Raw genomic sequence first — 22066 nt, 5'->3', positions numbered from 1 at the left:
AATGGCTACTCTATCCACTTACTATGTCTAAGAATTGACAGAGACATAGGGGGTCATTCCGACCCCGGCGGGCGGCGGGCACCGCCCGCCGGGCGGAAACCGCCCAAACACCGCACCGCGGTCAAATGACCGCGGCAGTGATTCTAACTTTCCCGCTGGGCCGGCGGGCGATCTCAAGAAGATCGCCCGCCGGCCCAGCAGGAAAGCCCCTGCAAAGAGGAAGCCGGCTCCGAATGGATCCGGCGGATTTGCAGGGGTGCGACGGGTGCAGTTGCACCCGTTGCGATTTTCAGTGTCTGCAAAGCAGACACTGAAAATCATTATGGGGCCCTGTTAGGGGGCCCCTACACTGCCCATGCCAGTGGCATGGGCAGTGCAGGGGCCCCCAGGGGCCCCACGACACCCGTTCCCGCCAGCCTCTTCCTGGCAGTGTAAACCGCCAGGAACAGGCTGGCGGGAAGGGGGTCGGAATCCCCATGGCGGCGCTGCAAGCAGCGCCGCCATGGAGGATTCCCTGGGCCAGGGGTAAACCGGCGGGAAACTGCTGGTTGCCCTTTTCTGACTGCGGCTTTACCGCCGCGGTCAGAATTACCCATGAAGCACCGCCAGCCTGTTGGCGGTGCTTCCGCGGCCCTCTGCCCTGGCGGTTTCAAACCGCCAGGGTCAGAATGAGGGCCATAGTAGGGGCGCATGTGCTCATGCACCCATGCCCTCACCTGTGTTAGGATGCACCCTGCCTTAAGGGTGACTTACACCTGGAACATGCAGTGGTAGGGGACTTGGCACACAGAGGTGTGTGACAAGTTGTGTTTTCAATTTGCCCTGCTCCAAAACATGCAGCACTGTGTGGGTTTGGTGATGTGTCTCTGAGTGTAGCACAACTGTTGCAGCAGCCCCTAGGGACCCTCCTTAGTAACCCAGGCCCTAGGTACCAGCCTTAGTCCTACAGTGGTCACTAAAGAGTGTGCTAATTGTGCAAAATTACTGTGTAGTTTTGGGAAAGAGATCTTGCACCGGGAACCTGGTTAACATGGACCCGGTGCCCTAATAGTCAAAATTACATCAGATACCATGCAAAAAGTGGGGGATAACCATGCCAAAAAGAGTGCTCTCCTACTATGGCTGTACTGGTGAACATGATTGGTTAGGATCAACGATCTGTATGTAAAGCAGGGCTACGGAATGATGACTGGGTTGGGGTACATGGGGGCACAGTGAGGAACAGTAGTAGATGATGAAGGTAAGAAAGTGAAGTTCAGTCATGGTTGTGTTAGTGAACATATTCCCATAAAGTGGAAGGTATAGGGGTGAAGAAGGTGAGGTCTGAGTTGGTGAACATACTTGGTTTAGAGTGCTACAGCCATTGTTGATGAATCGCATGAGGATGATGTCTCAGTGCTGAGGCCAACCTCTGTCGAAAGCAGAAATAGTGTGAGACTCTAGAAGAGGAATTTTTCAAATCTGTGTTTTTTAGGATCTGAGATGCCCAGTGAGTGTGAGGGCTCTAAGGTGGGTATGTGCTGTCCTCCATGGCTTAGATGCTCATTAAGCTGAAGTGTTAGACTGAGCTGGGGTATGCAGGAAGCTAGGTCAGGAAAAACCTTGAGACTGAATTTAGACATTCAATGTTTTAAGCAAAGACCAAATATTTGACCCTCACCTAGACTTGTGGAGATTTGTATGGGTTAATTATGGCATATGATGGCATTTACATGGTGGGCTTTATATGTGATGTCTTGATTTCCAGGTATGCTTACAGTAATGCATTTGGACAGCCAACCATTGTCCCCAAGCCAAATCCTAACATACCCATCGGACAGAGATATGGGCTTAGCAACCTGGATGTTTGGAAAATAAACACCCTGTACCAATGTGGTAAGGAGTGAATGCCTGCAGATATATCATGAAATTCCACAGTAGTCTCAGCATGTTTTCCTTATAATTTCTTTTAACTTTTAACTCCTTTTTATTGTTGTTTTTGTGTATTCAATGCATCATGCCACAATTCACAAACATCAAAAGATAGATATATTGATGACTGTGTTCATGCAATAACAAAGACAAGTCAACTAGATTAGGGCTGTATGTCATTCCATGGCACCGCATATTAATGTTTCTACTTAAGTAGGCATGTAGCATGAACACAAGTTATACAGATTTGTGAACACATGGTAACAATTAAGAGCTTTTTAACTTATTAACTGTATTAAAACAAGTCTGCACCTGTCATCGGTGATCAGGGGTAGCTTCATAATACTCTTGGAAATGTAATATTGTGGGGATTTGCGGCTGTGTAGTGCTTTCCATGTTGTGCATTCCAGGTGGCTATGTGGGGTGATTGGCGGTTGCCTCATGCCCCGGTGTAAAGGGGGCATTCCACCTGACTGCTGTGGGGTATTTGCGCAGTCCCTTAGTGTCCTCTTGGTGCAGGGACCTGCTTTCATCTTGTGTCCAGTGTAGGAAACTGGCCCCTTGTTACAGTACCCTCCAACGTTTTGCCTGATATTTGATGCTAACTTGACTGTATGCTGTGATCCTTCTAAACAGGCCCCAGCACATGTCTTCTTTCCCTAAACTGTACCATTGCTTCCACAATTGGCACTTCTCTGGCACACAGCTGAGTCCCTTGTAAAAGATACCAGTGGTACCAAGGGCCCTGTGGCTAGGGGGGGTCCCTAAGGGCTACAGCATGTATTGTGCCACCCTAAAGGACCCCTCACCAAGCACATGCACGCTGCCATTGCAGATTATGGGGGTCATTCCGACCCTGGCGGTAAAAACCGCCAGGGCTGGGGACCGCGGATGCACCGCCAACAGGCTGGCGGTGCATCCTTGGGCATTCTGACCGCGGTGGTACAGCCGCGGTCAGAAACGGGAAACCGGCGGTGTCCCGCCGGTTTCCCGCCGCCCTAGGGAATCCTCCATGGCGGCGCTGCATGCAGCGCCGCCATGGGGATTCCGACCCCCTTACCGCCAGCCTGGCTCTGGCGGTTTTGACCGCCAGAACCTGGCTGGCGGTAACGGGTGTCGTGGGGCCCCTGGGGGCCCCTGAAGTGCCCATGCCAATGGCATGGGCACTGCAGGGGCCCCCTAACAGGGCCCCACCAAGATTTTCAATGTCTGCCTAGCAGACACTGAAAATCGCGACGGGTGCAACTGCACCCGTCGCACCCCTTCCACTCCGCCGGCTCCATTCGGAGCCGGCATCCTCATGGAAGGGGGCTTCCCGCTGGGCTGGCGGGCGGCCTTCTGGCGGTCGCCCGCCAGCCCAGTGGGAAACTCAGAATTACCGCGGCGGTCTTTTGACCGCGCAGCGGTATTCTGACGGCGGGACTTTGGCGGGCGGCCTCCGCCGCCCGCCAAAGTCAAAATGACCCCCTATGTGTGTTCATGGGAAGAAAAACTTAAAGTCAACAAGACATCCCTCCCTGGGTCAATAAATCAAAATAATGTACACACGGTTCCAAAAAACATGAGGGTTTCTTTTAAATAAGGGGTTCTGTAATGAATGGAAACCAATATGTTTGAAGCAAGAGCCCTCACTCACCCTCCCGTGACATGCTTCATCATAGGGCTATGCTCCTCGTCAGGCCGGCACTGCAATGCCTGACGGGCCCCACAAGGGGGCTCTTTGCCGGAGATCTTTTGAAAATGATGCACAACCGGTCTAAGCGTGAATAAGGATTGGTATAAGAATAGTTAAAAATGCCTAGAGGTAAAAAAATGCTATTTATTCTGATATTAATACCCCTGACATGGTTAAAAACAATAAATGTGTGGTGTATGGTGGACACCTATGGTGTTGGCACCTTATACCAGGTCCAGGCAACCTTTATTAGTGAGTGTTACAGTGTCTAGGAAGCCAAGGCTCTCTAGTGGTAGCAGCCAAAACTTATCTAGGAGGAGTGTGGGCAGACATGTCCTCTTACACTGACTTCTTGCCCAAGGATGCTAAACTAGAGGCAAAGAAAGTGTTGCAGGAGGGAGAGCGGACCGCAGCCGAAGTGATTTATTGCACAATCAATATCTCACTGATGGGATTCAGACAAATGGCGGGGTAGCGGTGTTGCGCAGAAAGGGCTGGCTGAAATCTACCTCTTTTAGGCCAGATGTACAAAGCAGAATACTTGACATGGCATATGATGGGGAATGCCTCTTCAGCAAGCATGTAGATTAGATGTTACAATCCATAAAGGCGGATACAGACAGGGCCAAATCCCTAGGTACATTGCAGCACTGAAGAGGGAAGTTACTCCTTTCATGGTGGTTTCCAAACATATAGGCAACAATACCAAACTGCTCAAACAGGTTTTTGACAGCAGTACGGACAACAGCAGCAGCAATACAGATTACCACCTACAGCTGCCTATAGACACCCCATGAGGGGATGAACCGCTGCCTGTGGCAGAGACACAGGCAGAAGACAATGACCACGCATTCATACCAGCTACCAGCCCCACCTGTGTTTCAAAGATTGGAGGCCGCATCACTTACCACATCCTTCAGTAGTCAAGGATAACATCAGACAAGTGGGTCCTACATATACTATTCAGGGGACATACTCTAGAATTCATTCTAAGCCTCCAAATACCCATTCATCAGGACCACCACCTCCACGGTTAAAACAGCTCCTTAAAATATTCAATGATATGCAAATGGGCAATAGAAGTAGTTCCAATTCTGCACAGGAACCGGGGATTCTATTCCTGCTTTTTTCTAGTACAAAAGTCTCCAGGGGATTGGCGTCCCATACTCAATATGAGGGCCTTAAACAAGTTCCTGAAAAAACAAACCTTTCATATGGTAACGCTTTAGGACATTCTATGCCTCTTGAACACAGGAGATCACATGACATCTCTAGACCTCCGGCATGTGTATTTCCATATCCCAATACATCAAAACCATCGGAAATTTCTCAGGTTCAAGGTAGCTGGTATACATCTACAGTTTTGAGTCCTTCCATTCGGATTGAAATCGGCCCCCAGAATTTTTACCAAAGTGCTAGCCCCAGTAGCGGCTCACCTACGTCAGCTGGGAATACAAGTCATTCCATATTTGGATGACTGGCTCATTAAAGGCATCCACACAACCTCAGGTGGTAAAGCACACATCCACTTGCCTCCAGTTGTTCAAACTCTAGGCCTTACCATCAACTATCGCAAATCACACTTCCATCCCACAAAGAAGCTGAATTTCCTAGGAGCGATACTGGATATTAGCCAAAGCAAAGCATTTCCATCTCAAGAGAGACAGAGAAATATTTCTAAAATGGCTCAAAAGCTATCAAGAAAAAGGTTAGTTTCAGTTCGGAATTACAAATCATTCATGGGAATGATTTCTTCATGAATTCTACGATCCCAAGTTGCTGCCTGCACATGCGACCTCTACAGGAGCAACTAGACACTCAGTGGCTCCAAGTGAATGCATCCTTCGATGATCATTCAGATCACACCGGAAATGAAAACTTCCATGTCTTGGTGGGAAAAACAGACAAACTTATTGAAGGGCCTTTGTTTTCTTCAACGAGTTCCCGAATATATAATAATGACAGATGCGTCGCTCGAAGGTTGGGGTGCACCTTCAAAATCTACAGATAAGTGGCAACTGGACACAAAAGGACATAAACCAACTGGAGCTGAAAGCAATAGATCTAGCACTGAAGGCTTTCTTACCAAAAATACGAAACTCAAAAATTCTCATCAGAACAGACAATACCACAAGTATGTTTTACCTGAACAAACATGGCAGCACAACGTCCTTGGAGCTTTCACGTCAAGCTCAGAGAATATGGGAATGGGCCATAGAAAATCAAATTTCTCTGAAAGCAGAACACCTGCCAGGACAAGCCAACATCCTAGCAGACTCTTTGAGCGGGACATTCATCCTGTATCACAAGTGGGAACTCGACCAGCAAGTTCTCAACCAACTTTTCCAAAAGTGGGGCATGACGAATCTGGATCTTTTTGCCACATACGAGAACAAGAAATGCCCATATTACGCAAGCTGGCATACCGAAAAGGGTCATGGGGAAATGCTTTTTTGACGAGATGGTCAGGAATCTATGCCTATGCTTTAGCCCCGATTCCGCTCATCCCCAGAGTGAAAGCAGAGGGATGCCGTCTCCTCCTAGTGGCACCCAGGTGTCCCAAACAGGTCTGGTTCACAGAACTCCTTCTGTAGTCGGAAAAACAACATGTTCTACTCAGACAGACATCAGCCCTACTGACCATGCACCAGGGCCAAGTCAGGCATCCGGATCCTTTACCTATACACCTATCAGCCTGGCTCCTGAATTCAATGAATACTCCACCTTGAACATTTCATCAGAATGTAGAGAAATATTGTCCAAAGCCAGAGCGGAAAACAAATACTTCCTTATTCATTACATTTAGCAAAATCTGGGCTTTCTTATTCCTCAGTACGGGTACATGTGGCAGCAATTTCAAGATTTCACCGCTCTCAGCAGACCTCCTCATTATATTATGCAAGGATTGTAAAACAATTCCTCAAGGGCCTTTTTTGAGTATTCCCACCGGTGCATAAACCTTCACCATTATGGTCTTTAAACATGGTGTTAGGACAACTCATGAAGCCTCCTTTCGAACCAATCCACAGGTCAGAGTTAAAATTCATCTCTTGGAAGACATCGCTTTTACCAGCTCTCACATCAGCAAAAAGAGCGAGTGACCTACAAGACTTCACCATCAAGGAACCTTTTCTTCAGTTCACTCCAAATGGTGTTATACTTCGAACAAACCCTAAGTATATACCAAAAGTACCATCAAACTTCTATCTAAATGAGCCAGTGGTCTTAAGAACGTTTTTTCCTAACCCACAGACGGTTGTGGAGAAAGAGCTGCATTTGCTAGATGTAAGGAGATGTTTAACGTTTTATCTTAAAAAAACACAGAGCATTTGAAAATCGGACCAGCTATTCTTAAAATATGGCGATACAAGAGAAGGCTCTGCGATATCTAAGCAGACCATTGCCAGGTGGATCAGATTAGCTATACAATGCTTTCATGTCCAGGCAGGAAAATCGCTGTACAGTAAGGTTAAAGCCCACTCTACCATAGTGGTAGCCACATCAGCAGTGCTCTTCGTGGGAGTACCCCTGCAACACATTTGCAGGGCAGCAACATTGCCCAGCCAGCATACATTTACAAAGCACTACTGCCTGGATGAGACAAACAAAACAGATACAGCCGATGGGCAAGCAGTGCTAAGACATCTATTCCGTTATGGTGAGCCTCTCTGGTTATCCCACCTTCCACTTGAAAGGTATGTGATCTACATTTGTCTAATGTTATTGTTGTTATTATTGCTTTTATTATTATTATCATTGTTTTTATTCTTATTATTGTTCTTATCATTCTCAATACATATGTTTATTGCTTTCTAATATTAACTGAATGTAGCATAATTCCTATTGTTATCGATGTTATGGCTAGAATAAATGATATTACTGCTCGCTACTCTAATTCAAGTGTGTGAATCTATGAAAGATCCATTACTGGAGAAGAAAATTGGTTATTTAACTGTAACTTTAGTTCTTCAGTATTGGTATCTTTCATAGCCTCAAAGGCTCCCCTTATGTGTGAGACTATGTACTTCACACTCGTACGGGAAAATCTGAGGGAAACAGCCTCTGTTGGGAGTGTTCTAGAGGGTGCTGTCGCCTGATTGGTATTAGTTCAGGTTTAGTTCTTTTTTTTTTTTTAATAAAAGAACATGAATAGGCCATAACAGTGCCTCTATGGGCCATTGAGGCCTAGTGTAATACTCTTACTGCTATGTATATTTAAGGTTACCGTGGGACTCCCACCCCGACGACAGGGATTATTTAAGCATGTGAATCTATGAAAGATACCAATACTGGAGAACTACAGTTACAGGTAAGCAACCAATTTTTATCAAGTGGCCACCTGGAGGAGCTCTTGGCAGCACTCCTGGGGTGGTGATGGACAGGGGAGTGGTCATACCCCTTTCCTTTGTGCAGTTTTGTGTCAGTGTAGGGACAGTGGTCCTTGTACTGGTGCAAACCGGATTATGCAAGGAGGGCACCAAATATGCCCTTCAAAACAAGCCGGTGGTGTGGGGAAGCTACCCCTCCCAGCCTCATAACACCTATTTCCAAGGGAGAGGAGGTTGCACCCCTCTCCCAGAGGAAATCCTTTGTTCTGTCTTCCCCTGCTTGAACTGGTCAAGCAGCAGCCAGAGGGCAGAATCCTGTCTGAGGGACTGCAGCAGTGTGGGCTGCTTGCAGATCCTGGAGGACTGGTAGGACCAGTACTGGGGGTCCTCTAAAGATCCCCAGAATGCATGTAATCTTGCCACCAATACCGAAATCACTATTGGGGTATGATTCTGATATGTTTGATGCCAACAAACACTGCTGTGTTTTCACTGCTGCTCCCGCAGGAACCGTGAGCTGCCCAAACTTCTCCAGCTGGCCCAACGTGCCCACCGACAACCTCGACCAACCTACAAAAGTGTAACTTAGTAAAGCAAACATGTGATTTTATATGTATTTTTAAAGGTGTCTTCCTATTGATTCTGATGGTGCGTAATTGCGCACAGATAGACTGCATTTATTAAAACTTCAAAAATCCATATTTTCAAAAGTACTTAACCAATTTTGATAATCTTGGTCTTAAAACTTATATGAAAATCTGAAGTAAATTGGTCTTATTCCTTTGAGTGTGTGAATTGCATGATTGGTACAGTGAGTACAACAAATACTTTGCACTTCCCCAAGATTAGCCTAACTGCTCGACCAAGCTACGTCAAAAATTAGAGCATTAGGTGATCTAGTTTTTACCTCTGGAAACGAACCTGTGGACACCCTGCAGTGTGCCTAGTTTTGCACACTACATAGAGGGCTAGCCTCCTACAACAGGCAAAAAATGGAGGTAACCATGCTAAAAAGAGGAACTTTCCAACACCCTGAATACTGGGACCGGAGGTCTAGTACTTCACAGTAAACTGTATATTTACTTTTTTCCCCTAGGACTGCATTGCCTTCAATGAAAATTGCACTGTGTCTACTTCTGATATTGAAAAGTATTACTTACCTGAAAACTCTTTTATCTGTGAATTACAAGCAAAATGCATTTGATACTTGAAAGTAATACATTCTCAAAACTGTACTTACCTGCAACAAAGATTCTTTTGGTGCAATATAGCTGGCCTAGAAGGCATGCTCACCAGTTATGTAGTTTCGTGTGTCCTGTGCATTTAGTTAAGTGATTGGTGATCACGTTCCAGTTTTGAGTGATTGGCTGGCACTCCCAGAACATGTGAAAAATGTCTGTGTCTATTGTGTTGCAGCGTGGGCAAGCTGCATCAGGGCAGTGAATATATCTATTGATTTTTTTGCAGAGTGAGGTAAGCCCTATGAAGCGCGTAGCACTGTAGGAAGTGGGAGTGAGCATTGTGAGGTATCAGGTTAGAGTACTGCACAATATGTTTCGACTCCTCATCAGTATATGGTCTGCCCACATCAGCATCTCAGTGCTGCTGCAGTGCAGTGGTGTCAGGGAGGCGATGGTGTGGGTGCGTAGGGAGTCTGCGAGCAAGCGTTCTAAATGGCAGCCGTCACCCATCACGTGCAGTAATTGTATGGTCGGGTGCATGTCTGGTTCCTGTTGTACCACGCACCAGCAGGGATCTGGTTATGGAAGTGAAGAGTAGGAATCGTCATGGCGGTAGGCCTGTATCTGCCATGAGGTCCTCCCAGGTAGGTGTGCCCCATCACTGTAGAGATCATCCAGCATATGTATCCCGGCAGTATGCCAAGGTACTAGTTTCTGACGTGTTGTGATGCCTGTGGCATGCAGCATTTCCAAGAGCAGGAGGGCCGGGCCATATGGTCTCTTTCTGGTGAGGAAAAAGGTCTGTCAGTAGCATCATCTGTCAGTAGCATCAGTGTGCCAGTTGCTGTAGGGATGGCTGTGGCATCCACAGCTTTGAGTGCAGGTGAAACAGTCCCATGCAGGAAAAGCCGACACTGTGTCTTCCATTTGGCGGCTGGCTAAACACCTAGCCAGCCAGTGCAGCTGAAAGTCCAGGTAGTATTGCTCACAACTGGGCAAGCCCAGTCCACCCATATCTGCCGAGAGTTACAGCTCAGTCAGAGCCACTCAGTGGTGAGACGTGCGCCAGATGAAATCTCCTGTACTTTGCTCCAAAGAGCAAAAGAACAGTTTTGTGAAGTAAAGTGGGAGGTTGCAAAAAAGTAGAGGAGACGTGGTAACATGACCATTTTGATGAGAGCTATGCATCCTGTCACCAATAGTGGCAGGGACTGACAAAACACCGTTTGTGACCATGAGTTGGTGACTGCCGAAATAAATTCTTTTCAAATAGATCTGCCTGGTAATGGTATATACAGATTCCCAGATAGCAGAATGTGTCAGGGCGCCATGCTAGAGGGAGTGTTCTTGATCTGGAGCATGGGGTCAGGCGTGGAGGACTCAAAGGGAAAAAGGCAGGACTTGCATGATTTGGCTAGGTAAAATCTAAGGCAGGACACCTCTGTGAATTTAGTGAGTGTGCATGCTGTTTGGGCTGGAATGTTGCAGACATCCGTAAGGTATAAAAGCATGTCAAAAGCATAAAGCGATACAGAGTGGGTACCATCTCTCAGAGGGTTCCACCATTGTGCAGGATTGGTTCCACTGCTGGCAAAAATAGCAGCGGAGGACTGCGGGCAGCCCTATTGGGTGCCCTTTTGTATTTGTATAGGTTCTGATATTAGTGGTATGGTCTTAACCCTGGCAGTTGGGTTCATGTACAGCAGTTGAATGAATAGCAGATGAATAGTAGTCCAGGCCGCAACAGGGTAGCACCTCAAAGAGGTAAGGCCACTTCAGATAGTCAAAGGATCTACCAGTCAACAGCAGCGAACTTGAGGACCCCCAAAAAACGACGTAGGTTGAAGGTTGAGTTCTGATCCAAGTGTCCAACCTTTGGGACAAGAGGGGCCAGCCTGTCAAATAGAAGTTTTGCCAGCACCTTGCAGTCCTTATTAAGAAGTGCTAGTGGCCTAGAGGAGGATAACCCTTCAGGATCCCTGGCCGGATTTGGCAGCGATAATGAGAGCTTACTGCAGGGAGGATGGGAGAGACTAGGCTGCCAGGCATTCATCAAATAGTGACTTTACATCTGGGGCCTATAGCTGAGTGTACGATTTATAAACTTCAAGTGGCAGTCCATCTGGACTTGGTGTTTTCTCCCTGGACCTCATATAATATAATCTTCCTGTAGGAGTCTGGCTCAGTATATGGTGCGCACCTATAAGTGAGGCACCCTGTACTGAGTCCAGGCAACCCTTATTCATAATGTAGGTGGTTCTAGATAACCAAAGCTCTCATAAGGCTAGCCGTGGAGAGGAGCTAAGGCGTACCAAGGAGGGTGTATAGCAGATGCAAATACCACACAGGTCAGTCCGTGAAGTACGCAGAGGAAATAGCCACACCAGTGTTAGAAAAATTTGTAACATTTATTATAACACAAATGCAAAAACTAACTTTGGTATAACTCCTGACCGGAGATTTGGTCATACACAGATACACTTAGCAACAGGTATGTAAGGGCATAAAATAACCTGGACCCCATATTGGGGGTGGGGGGGTGGGAGGGTCAAACCATAAACTGAAAAAATTGGATGCGAAAACCACTCGCAACCCCCACCACCACGCAAGGACCCTTAAGACTGGGGAAGTACTAAACCCCAAAAGTGAGTGGGTAGGACTCCCCAGGCACCCGTAGACAGTATAGAAATCATGGGCTAGTCTTCATAGCCTATTATGGGGAAGTTGCAGATTGAGTTTTTGCATTTTAGGACCCTTCCCAGAGGACCCTGATGAAACATTTTGGGACAAGTGGGGTTGAATAGTGCCCTTGGCTGTGGATACCCCGAACAGTGGAGTATCTACACCAGGGGCCCCAGGTGCTTAGAGGTCACATCATGTTAGAACCTCCAGCTGAAGTCAATGGGGACCTCGGTTGTCCAGCTGCTGTCGTGACCCGTGGACCAGGTCGGTGGAGCCCAGGCATGGATTCCAGCAAAAGAGGACCTAAGGAGAGAGGGGACAGAGTCCAGACCACCCGGCGGTCCGCAGGCGCTGCAGGAGGGCAATGCCCTCCCTTCTTGATGATGCTTCCTAAAGGACGGTGAACGAAGTGCAGCTGTGGAGTCCAGGTGTTGCAGGAGGATCCCAGGAGTCATCTACGAGCTCTCCCATGTTGGCTATCGAGTTGCAGAGGGGTCAGTGATCAGCAGGGCCACCAACTAGCCTTGGCAAAGAAAAGAAAAGAAGCATCATGCAGAGTGTGTAGGGGACTGTCAAGGTCCGGGTGACCCAACCTTGTCAGGTATGTCAGGGGCAGCCCTCAGCACGCATGAGAGCCAGCATGAATTGTTGGAGTCCCCCAGCAGGACCCTCTGGCAGCAGGCACAGGGAGTCACAGGGAGGCCTCAGCAACACAGCAAAGAGGGATGCCGACCTCACAGGAGTTGCAGAGACAACACCGTTCTTGTAGCGGAAGAGTTCTGGAGGCAGAGGCTTCTTGGAGTTAAGAGGTCTTCAGACTGAAGAGCCAACAAGCCTTAGCAACGACAGACAGACCCCGTGCACAGGGGTTCTGGCCATGCAGCTCCAGCAAGGGACCACAGACTTCCAAGTTGCAGGGAAGCTAGGTCAGACCTCTGGAGAGCCACATAGCGACCACCTGTGTTGCAGAGCCTTGAAGAGTCTGTGGGACAGCAGGATTCACAAACCGGTCATCAGTGTTGCTGTGCCTGTGGATGCAGGGAAGTGACTCCTTCACTCCAAGGGAGATTCCTTCTTGCCTTCCTAAGTGCCGGCTGAGTCCCAGTGACTCTGGAGGATGCACGGCCACGTGTTTGCAGAAGTCTTTGCAGAACTGCAGACAAAGTTGCAACAGGAGCCTCCTACTGTACAAGTTTGCTCTTGGTTCCTGAAGAACAGCAGCAGTTCTGGTGTCCAAGTTTCAGAAGTGTCTTGCAGGGGAGACTTGAGGAGGTTCCTGAAGTCTTGCAGATGAATCTGGTGACCGACTCTCAGGGGAGCCCTTAAGTAACTCAGAAAGGCGGCTGGACACTTAGTGCAGTCACCCACCTATCAGAGGGGGTCTCGAACGTCACCCACCTGGACTGACCAGTCAGATGCTTCCAGGAGCCTCTGCTCATCTTATTTCCAAGATGGCAGAATCAAGTTGCCACCTTGCAGAGCTCTGTTCACCTCCCAGGGGAGGAGTTGAACATGAGGGTGGTCACTCCGCTGTCCTTTGTGTGGTTTCATGCCAGAGTGGGGGCCGGGGGTCCCTACACTGGTGCAAACCGGTTTATGCAAGTAGGGTACCAAATGTGCCCTTCAAAGCAATCTGTTGGCGCTCAGAGGCACCCCTAGCCCAGAGACACCTAGTTCTAAAGGAGAGGAGGTCACACCTCTCTCCTAAAGGAAACCCTGTGTTCTGCCTTCCCCTGCCCGAATGAAGCTCATCAGCAAGGGGGGCAGAACAGTGTCTGGGGTCAGCAGCAGCCGGACTGGCATGCAGACCCTGCAAGGCTGTACAGGCATACATGGGGGACCCCCCCCAGGAATCCCCAGAGCACATGGTATCATGCAGCTAGCACTGCAGTCGGTGTAGTTGCATGATTCCAACATGTTTGATACCAAACATGCCTATGTTCGGTGAAGCCATTATGTAGCTGGACAAATTGTGTTGACCAGTGTCCACTACATACCTTAAAATGGCTTCCCCGCACTTACAAAGCACAGGAAATTGAGTCTGGGGTTTGTAGGGGGCACCTCTCCTCATGAAGGGGTGCCTTCACACTTCAATCAGAGCAGGCCCTCTCAGCAAGTGGATAGAAGCAAGGCTTAAATTATTCTATGGGACTAGAGATACCTGAATTTCAAGAGAGGGGATGCCCTCACAAACATCCCAAAAATCTGGCAGAAATGGGCAGACTACAGAGGCATAATCTTACCCCAGTACAAACTCCTCAGTCAGAAATAGAAGATGAACACCAAAATGTATAGGATGAGTGATATCAAGACCACCGCCAGGAATATAATTCTTAATCAGAACTCCTGGGATCAAGGGGATGGGGGTGGTGGGACACAGGTGCTACAATTGGGTTTTGATGTTACATTTGTTATTGCAAATGTCTGATCATATTTACCGGCCTCAGCTGGTACACGTTGAAACAACAGTAAACTTTGTTATGAAAAAAAAAACTGAAGATAGACAGATGGATTGCAGCCACGCAGGAAAGCCTTTGTCATACAAAGTAAAGGTGCATTCTGCTAGAGATGTTTCCACCACTATGGCTCTCTTCGCCGATGTGCCTATTCAACAGATCTGCCAGGTGGCAACATGGGCGAATAGGTACACCTTTACACAGCATTACTGCCTTGATTTCGCTGGCAATAGTTACGAGGCTGTGGGACAAGCAGTACTACGCCATCTATTCCATTAAGGTGAGCCACTTTTCTCTACTGTTTTCCCAACATCCGCTATGCCATGGTAATGTTTACTATGCATATGATAGCTGCTGATAGCTGCTGACTATTCTGATGCATGTGCATCTATGAAAGATCCAATACTGGAGAAGAAAATAAGTTACTTACCTGTAACTGTAGTTCTCCAGTATTGATAACTTTAATAGATTCACAAGATACCCACTCTCCTCCCCATATAAGCCCCCTTAAGACGCTCTAGTATGTTTTTATCTCACTTGTGCTGAAAAATCTGAGGGACTGGAGCCTCTGTGGTGAGGGTTCCAAATGTTGCTGTCGCCTGATTGGCTGGACTTTGTTTCATTCTAAAAGATGTTAATAAGCTGGTAGAGTGAATGCTTCTAGCATTGATCTCTATGCAAGTTATTTCTCTTATGCAGTGGTTTCCAACATTTTGACTTCTGTGGACCCCCACTTTATCCTTACTGGAACCCGGGACCCCCACTGAATCATTTTTGGAATCCGGGGACACCCACTGAGTCATTACTGAAAGCTGGGGACCCCGGCCTAAACATTGTTAATGATTTGAACCGCCCAAAAAATACACAAAAAAATACAGAAACAAGCATTCCATCAAACACATATACAAATGATAACGTATTTTATATTTTCACACAAATACAAGTTTTAATTTTAATAGGATGTTTGAAACATTGCCAAATTCAATTGAAGCCACACATCGTCTATACTCTATTCTGTTTGATGCACCTGCAATGCTTCCATGAATGAATCTAAGGCTAATAATTTAATTTTTAGCCTCCAGTTGCAAATTCCTTCACATTTACAGTATGTTTTAAAATGTTCAATTGTACATTTAGCCACTCTATTTATATACACTTTATTAATGTGTTAACATTAGTTAATTTTGTAAGCAGTCACGGACCCCCTGAGGACACTTTGCAGACCCTTAGGAGTCCTCAGACCACAGGTCGAGAACCATTGCTCTACTGCTATCTTGGGTACCGTGGGACTCCCACTTGACAATAGACGTGAATCTACGTAAGATACCAATTCTGGAGAACTAAAGTTACAGGTAAGCAACTTATTTTCTTCTTGGTCCAAAATATTTCGTTTTTGCAGAGTTTCATTTTTAGGGTCGAGCCTGAATTGCATGCGCTCGCGCATGCGTATCGCAGCAAGACGCTTTAGTTCTTAGAAAAGGGCTCCGAGCCCTGTCGACGTCACATCAGTGTGTTTGATTGGTTCGTGGGCTTGCCTAGTAAAAATCTGCTTGCTTTCATTAGTGGAAGGCATGCACACGTCATGCCTTTTCCGGTGGTTAGCCCTCCTCGAGCGCATCGACCAAGTACAGAAAACATGCGAGGCTCGCTGTTTTCTGTCGGATCATGGACTATTTTTTCTCTATTTTCCTAGCGCGATTTCGCTTGGCAGAAGTCGAGCGCTTTACACAATTAATCTCACTTTTTCGGGTTACGTTCATAAAAGCACTTTTGCCAATAGATGAAAAGTCGGGTTAGGAGTTTACAACACGATCAGCTCTAACATGAGCAAACGCGAGGCCCGTTGCATTGCAAATGCTTGTTATCTATGTCTCTGAAAACATATCCTACCTCTACTGCCATTTTGTCTGCACCAGGGCAGTTCATGTTGTAGCTCAATGTGCCCTGTGTAGTTTTTGGTACCCACTTATGTTCTTGTGTGTGCTGTCATATCATTGCTGAGACCTGCACTGGATCAGAGATCGTTGTTTATGCCAAGGGGCTTCTTTTTGGAGGGGGTATAAGATATCTGCTTAAATACTAGTGAACCTAATTGAGAAATTCTGGGTGGGTGTCGATGGAGGGAAGAAACTCTACCTCGCAAGATCATTGTGCAGTTTCAAGAAATTAATTTTTAAAGAATTTTCATTTTCATATTTGGTTTCAGATTTGTGCAGCACTCTTCTGCCTGACCCGACCGGCACTGTGAAGTCGTCCAATAACCCCTCCTCGTACCCAAACAACATCAACTGTGTCTACCTGATCCGAGTGCCTTCTGATAAGGTACGGCCTTCAGAGGCAGGAGGATGAAGCCAGAAATGCTTTCCTCCCGCCAGAGCCCTGAGCTGCCTGGGGGAGGGACTTAGAGTAGTGCACTGGGTTAGGACCTGCCTGATTGGTGGCAGAGGTATCTGCTGAGGTAGGTCACTGTGGGTAGAGTGGTCCATCAGCATGGAGGAGAAGGATCTGTCCTTGGAATGTTCTCTTCAATGACGTCAGCACCATCGCTGCAGAGCTTCGGAAATGGACCAATCAGGTGTTATTAAAAAGTACATTACTGTGGACCATAGAGAAGACAGAATAAAGCTTGAAGAGTGGGTCTTCAAGGCGCAACTGGGTTAGACTGCAAGTTCACATGGTGCTTCAAAGAAGAACCACATGGGGGCAGCATGTGAGAGAGAACACTAGTGGACTTCCCTAAAGGATATGGGCATAAATAATTGACCTTTTATTAGTCAGTGTAGCAGGACAGAATAGTGGGGTGCACAGCGATAGGTATTACTCCCTGATTGTATGGTGCAAGAATATTGACTTTTAAATATCGTGCTACTAAAAAATCATAGCCACAATAGAAGCTGCTAGCATATGGTTATGGCAATATATGTATAGGTGAGTATCGACTTACTATACTTAATTTCACATTTATGTGTGTTGACAGACTTAGTTATACATATTCAGGGTGTTTTGATACTTGTTAGTCTGGCGACATTGTTTTTGTATGTGATGCTTCTCTGCTCGATATTCTAACGTACAACTCTTGCACAATCCTTTGGGAGACTTTGGGCCAGATGTAGCAAGCAGTTTTGACCATTCTGTGTCTATGGAAAAATGTGTTCGTACATATTTATCTCAAGCGTTGCAGCCTTCTGCATTTCATGGTCCACTGCTAGGCATCACTCACATTCAAAGGATCAAGCACAGGTTATTGATAATCCACAGGCAGTGCCCCCGAGGGGTGTGGGCCTTTTCCATGAGTCCATGGAGGAGCCAACAAGACCACGTGCCTTGAGGTTTACAGCAGCTTAGCTCTCTTGGTGACGCTTAAGTGTGTGATCTTAGCAGAGAGCCGCAGCTTGGTCCAGGCATCAAGGATCCAGGGTGTAACTTCTCCACGGGACGCACCTCAGCTCCAACAGAGGTGTGCTTCCAAGAGAAGGCACCGGGAGAGAAGACGGGAGATGCAGGGACACCATATTGATGTCTCTTTGAACACATAATTGAGGTGGAGGGATGACGGCGAAAGAGGCCGGACACAGAAGAGTCACTGAATGAAAGAGTGGAGGTAAAGGGCTGCAGGTTTTGTCCGAGAGTAAATGAAAAGTCACCGGCTGAGTCATAACTTTAAAAAACTGAAAATCTGTCCTTTTTAATCAAATGATGGATGGAAAGTTCCAGACGGTCTGGAGGTCGTAAGTCTAATTTACTGCTCTTTCTTCTCAGATTCTTCTGCAGTTCGATGCCTTTGATCTCCAATGGTCCCCAAACTGCGCCTCCGACTACCTCACAATTTACGACGGCGACAATAAGGGGGCCCCAGTCTTACTCCGGAAAGCGTGTGGGACCGGACAGCTCCGGCCATTCTTCTCTTCCGGAAATGAGATGCTCTTGGAGTTTGTGACGGACGACTCCATCACCGCCAGTGGGTTCAAGGCCTCCTACAGCAATGGTACGGTCCTTAGTGTCTGGCTGCATATGATTAGTGACGTGGGAAAGTACCAACGAGGGTCTCAGATAGTGGGGTCCGCCAATGGAAGAACTGCTCCTTGGCATGATCCATCGTGACAAGAAATTTGTACTTTCATCCTGAGACCCCATAGCATGGCAGTAGCTGGTTCCGAGGTGTGCCCTAATACCTTACATTTCGTGCCTTGTACCACTATTTTTGGGGGAATGTGAATTTAGGCAGGAACAGTGTGCCAAGGGGCATTGTGCAGAACCCACTCTTGCCTCTGGTTTGGCACACAGATGTTGCTGAAGGGCTGAAGCTGAGCTGTTGTTCTGTGTTTTGTGCATGTGGACATTGTACGCTGGTGGCCGGTACTCTATGCTGCAGGGCACTTAGGATGTTTTTTCCTTCTGTTTGACAGTAAAATGTGGCGGCACGTTCACCAGCTCTCCTGGCACGGTCTCCTCTCCCTACTTCCCCAGCATTTACCGTTCCAACATGGACTGCAGCACCTACATCATGGCTCCAGCTAGATACAAGGTAAGTGCCGGAGCTACACATTGTCACTCTGGTGTTGAACATACTTGTAGACTCTAAAATTACGAATAACCTTCTAGACTGTCTTTCATAGAGGGCGGCATGGCATTGTGATTTTCTAGAACAGGGATTCAAACCAATGTTTCAAAAAATTGTCCTACTCTGCCATTTCACTCAGATGATCAAATGTCACTTCTAGATGATGAAAGTGTCTAGGAGATGAACTGTATATATAACAACTCAGAAGCCCCTGCTGGCAGTCCAGTGATGATAAATAATGGCCAATGCATACTTGTTCTGCCTTATGCCACACTGCCCGCTACTGGCATGACAGAGGTAGTCAGTAAGGGCTGTCACATAGACTTCTTCCTTATGGCACACTGCCTCCTGCTGGTATAACATGGGTACTATTTAAGGACTAACACCTACTTCTTATTTACACACTGCAGGTCTTCTTGACATTCACATCTTTTGCTGTTGAATCTGATATAGACTGTGCCTCTGACTCCTTGTCTATTTTCGATGGTGCCAAGACCACCTCCCCGCTTATTGGCAAGTACTGTGGATCCAGCCTAGTCCCACCTGTGACATCCACCGGGAGCTCCCTGCTGCTCCAGTTCCACAGTGATGTGTCATTGAACATGAAGGGATTCCAGGCCACCTACACCTTTGGTAAGTTTATATGAGATAAATTGACCCACTGTCTCTTCACCATAGGGCTCAGCATAGCAGGGAGGTGTTTGTTATCACCTGAGAACAAGTGTCAGAAGGCTTGTGTGGCACCATGGCATGTGCTCTAGTTTACTGCGCATGGAGTTACCGTGTACCCTCTGTATGGTGAGCCTGCTCAGAAGAGATACCCAACGCTGTATCAAGAATAACGCGTGCACAAAGCATGCACACTGTTCCTGTAGTACACCTGTTAACCACAAGGATCAAGAAGGTGTCTTTCTTTGCTAAAAAGTGTACTTTATAAAAAAAAAAAACATTTGTGATTTCATGAGAGCCCTGAAATTGTTTTTTCTCTCACTCCTGACATGAGGGTGTTGGATTGATATACACTCTCAGATACAGCTGTAGCCACTATTGGACCCTCTCAGCGAATACCCAGTAACAAAGGGCACTAGTGCCAAATAATCAATATCCTCATGTCCCACCGTCTAACTTTTGTAAAAGTGCCGTGTATCAAAGGGCACTAGTACAAATTGACCAATGGCCTCATCTTCCACCATCTGACTTTGGTAGTAGTGACATGTGTGATTATCCTTTCAGTGGAAGACATGAGGGTCATTTAGCATTTGGAGAAGTGGCACTTCTGCTACTATTTGGCATTTCAGGGCATGTCACTGCTCCTGTAGATGCCGAGTAAAAAAGGACACTAATGGCAATTAATAAATAGCCTCCTCTCCCATGGTGGCAGTAATAATACGGGAGACAAGGGGGAACAGTGTTTTACAGAGGGAGAGCCCTGTTGTAAATAAGTGGGGTACCTCTCTGTGAAACTCTTAGTTCCCTCTCTTACTTGGAGGTAGACAACTGCTGATTGGCTGCTAGTTTAGTCTCCACATGACAGTCAAACCATCTGCCACAAGTCTCTGCCTTTGATGAATCACCAAATCCACTCTGTTTACGGTGGGCCTCCCAAATCAGATATGCCCTCCTCATGTGTACATGTGAGACACGGCGAAACCAGGCAGGGACCAACAACAGTGATCTCTATGGACTGGGAGACAACACCCTGTATGTCAGGGAAATTGTTTTTTTTTTTAGTAGAACTAAATCTCTGCTTTTGGAGTTTGTTTGTGGGAAGCAAACAAATCTGCTGCAATAGTTACTATAGGAAAGTACCCTCTTTTTGGCATGGTTAATGCCACTTTTTGCCTGCTGTCAGTGTGTTTTGACTGTGTTCACTGAGATTCTGTTAACCATGACCCCAGTGACTGTGCTCTCTCCCTCCGAATTTGGTTACTTAGGACTTAGCACACCCCACAATTGGCAAACTGGTGCCTCCATGTAAGTCCCTAGTATATGGTACCTAGGTACCCAGGGCATTGGGGCACCAGGGTTCCAGCAGGTATTATGCCACCCATGCATAGTGTCTGCAGGCCAGTCATTGCAGCCTGCGTGAAAAGGTCCATGCATCCTTTCACCACAGGTCACTTCACCAGGTCACTGTAAGTCACCCCTGTGGCAGGCCCTCCCAGGCCTGAGGGCAGGGTGCAAGTACCTATGTGTGAGGGCACCCCTGCATGAGCAGAGATGCCCCTATGAACACAAGCTCCATTTTTCCTTGACTTCGTAATTGCGGGGAAGCCATTTTACTTGTGTACTGGCTACATAATGGTAACACCTAACCTGGCATGTTTGGTATCAAACATGTCAGAATCATACCCCAATACTGTTGCCAGTATTGGTTGTATGATTCCATGCACTCTGGGGGCTCCTAAGAGGACCCCCAACATTGCTTCTACCAGTTTTCTGGGGTTCTCTGGGCAGCCTGTGCTGCTGTCACCCCACAGACAGATTTCTGCCCTCCTTCTGCTTCGCCTGCTCAAGCAGAGGAAGGCAGAACAAAGGATGTCCTTTGGGAGAGGGAGGCAACACCCTCTCTCTTTGGAAATAGGTGTTACATAGCTTGGGGGGGGGGGTAGCTTCCCCAAGCCACTGGTATGCTTTGAAGGGCACATTTGGTGCCCTCCTTGCATAAACCAGTTTGCACCAGTCCAGGGACCCCCGATTCCTGCTCTGGCGCAAACCTGGACAATGGAAAGGGGATTGACCACTCCCCTGTCCATCATGCTCCAGGGGTGGTGCCCAGAGCTCCTCCAGATGGCCACTTGATTTTGCCATCTTGAATTTAAGGTGGGCAGAGGCCCCTGGGAGCATCTGAGTGGCCAGGTCAGGCAGGTGACGTCACGCTGATAGGTGGTCACCCTACTAGGTGACCAATCCCCATTCCTGGGCTATTTAGGGTCTGCCTCAAGGGTGGGTTTTCAGGTTTGATGTGCACGATTCCAGTAGGACTCCTATGCATCGTTTACTTCATCTTCTGGCCACCAGGACTGCAACTGGACCCTCCAGGAACCGACATCCTGCAACTCAAGCAACAACTCCACTTTGCAACGTTGTTTCTCTGGTTCTTTCCAGCAACTGCAACATTTCCCTGGCTGTGCATCCTCTGAGGGTGATGATTCTTCAGGATGCACAAGAAGCCATATGGAATCTCCCTTGGAGTGAAGGAATCACTCCCCTGCATCTGCAGGCACCAACTGCAACAATGTCCAGCTGTATGGATCTTCTCTCCTGCAAAG

The 22066-nt window shown here is 47.3% G+C and overlaps 1 protein-coding gene across 1 annotated transcript in view; it reads left to right on the top strand.

Moving 5' to 3' along the window:
- The window catches only part of LOC138283727 (embryonic protein UVS.2-like), a 156618-nt gene that overhangs the window by 123099 nt on the left and 11453 nt on the right, over nucleotides 1-22066 (top strand). The window contains exons 8-12 of the mRNA XM_069221772.1: nucleotides 1748-1875; nucleotides 16440-16555; nucleotides 17993-18218; nucleotides 18640-18758; nucleotides 19205-19427. Of these exons, the coding sequence (XP_069077873.1) occupies nucleotides 1748-1875; nucleotides 16440-16555; nucleotides 17993-18218; nucleotides 18640-18758; nucleotides 19205-19427 (812 nt within the window). The remainder of the gene's footprint in view (nucleotides 1-1747; nucleotides 1876-16439; nucleotides 16556-17992; nucleotides 18219-18639; nucleotides 18759-19204; nucleotides 19428-22066) is intronic.

This window comes from Pleurodeles waltl, chromosome 3_1 (assembly GCF_031143425.1).
Source record: "Pleurodeles waltl isolate 20211129_DDA chromosome 3_1, aPleWal1.hap1.20221129, whole genome shotgun sequence".
Lineage (NCBI taxonomy): Eukaryota > Metazoa > Chordata > Amphibia > Caudata > Salamandridae > Pleurodeles > Pleurodeles waltl.
This window is presented reverse-complemented; position numbering and strand designations above follow the sequence as displayed.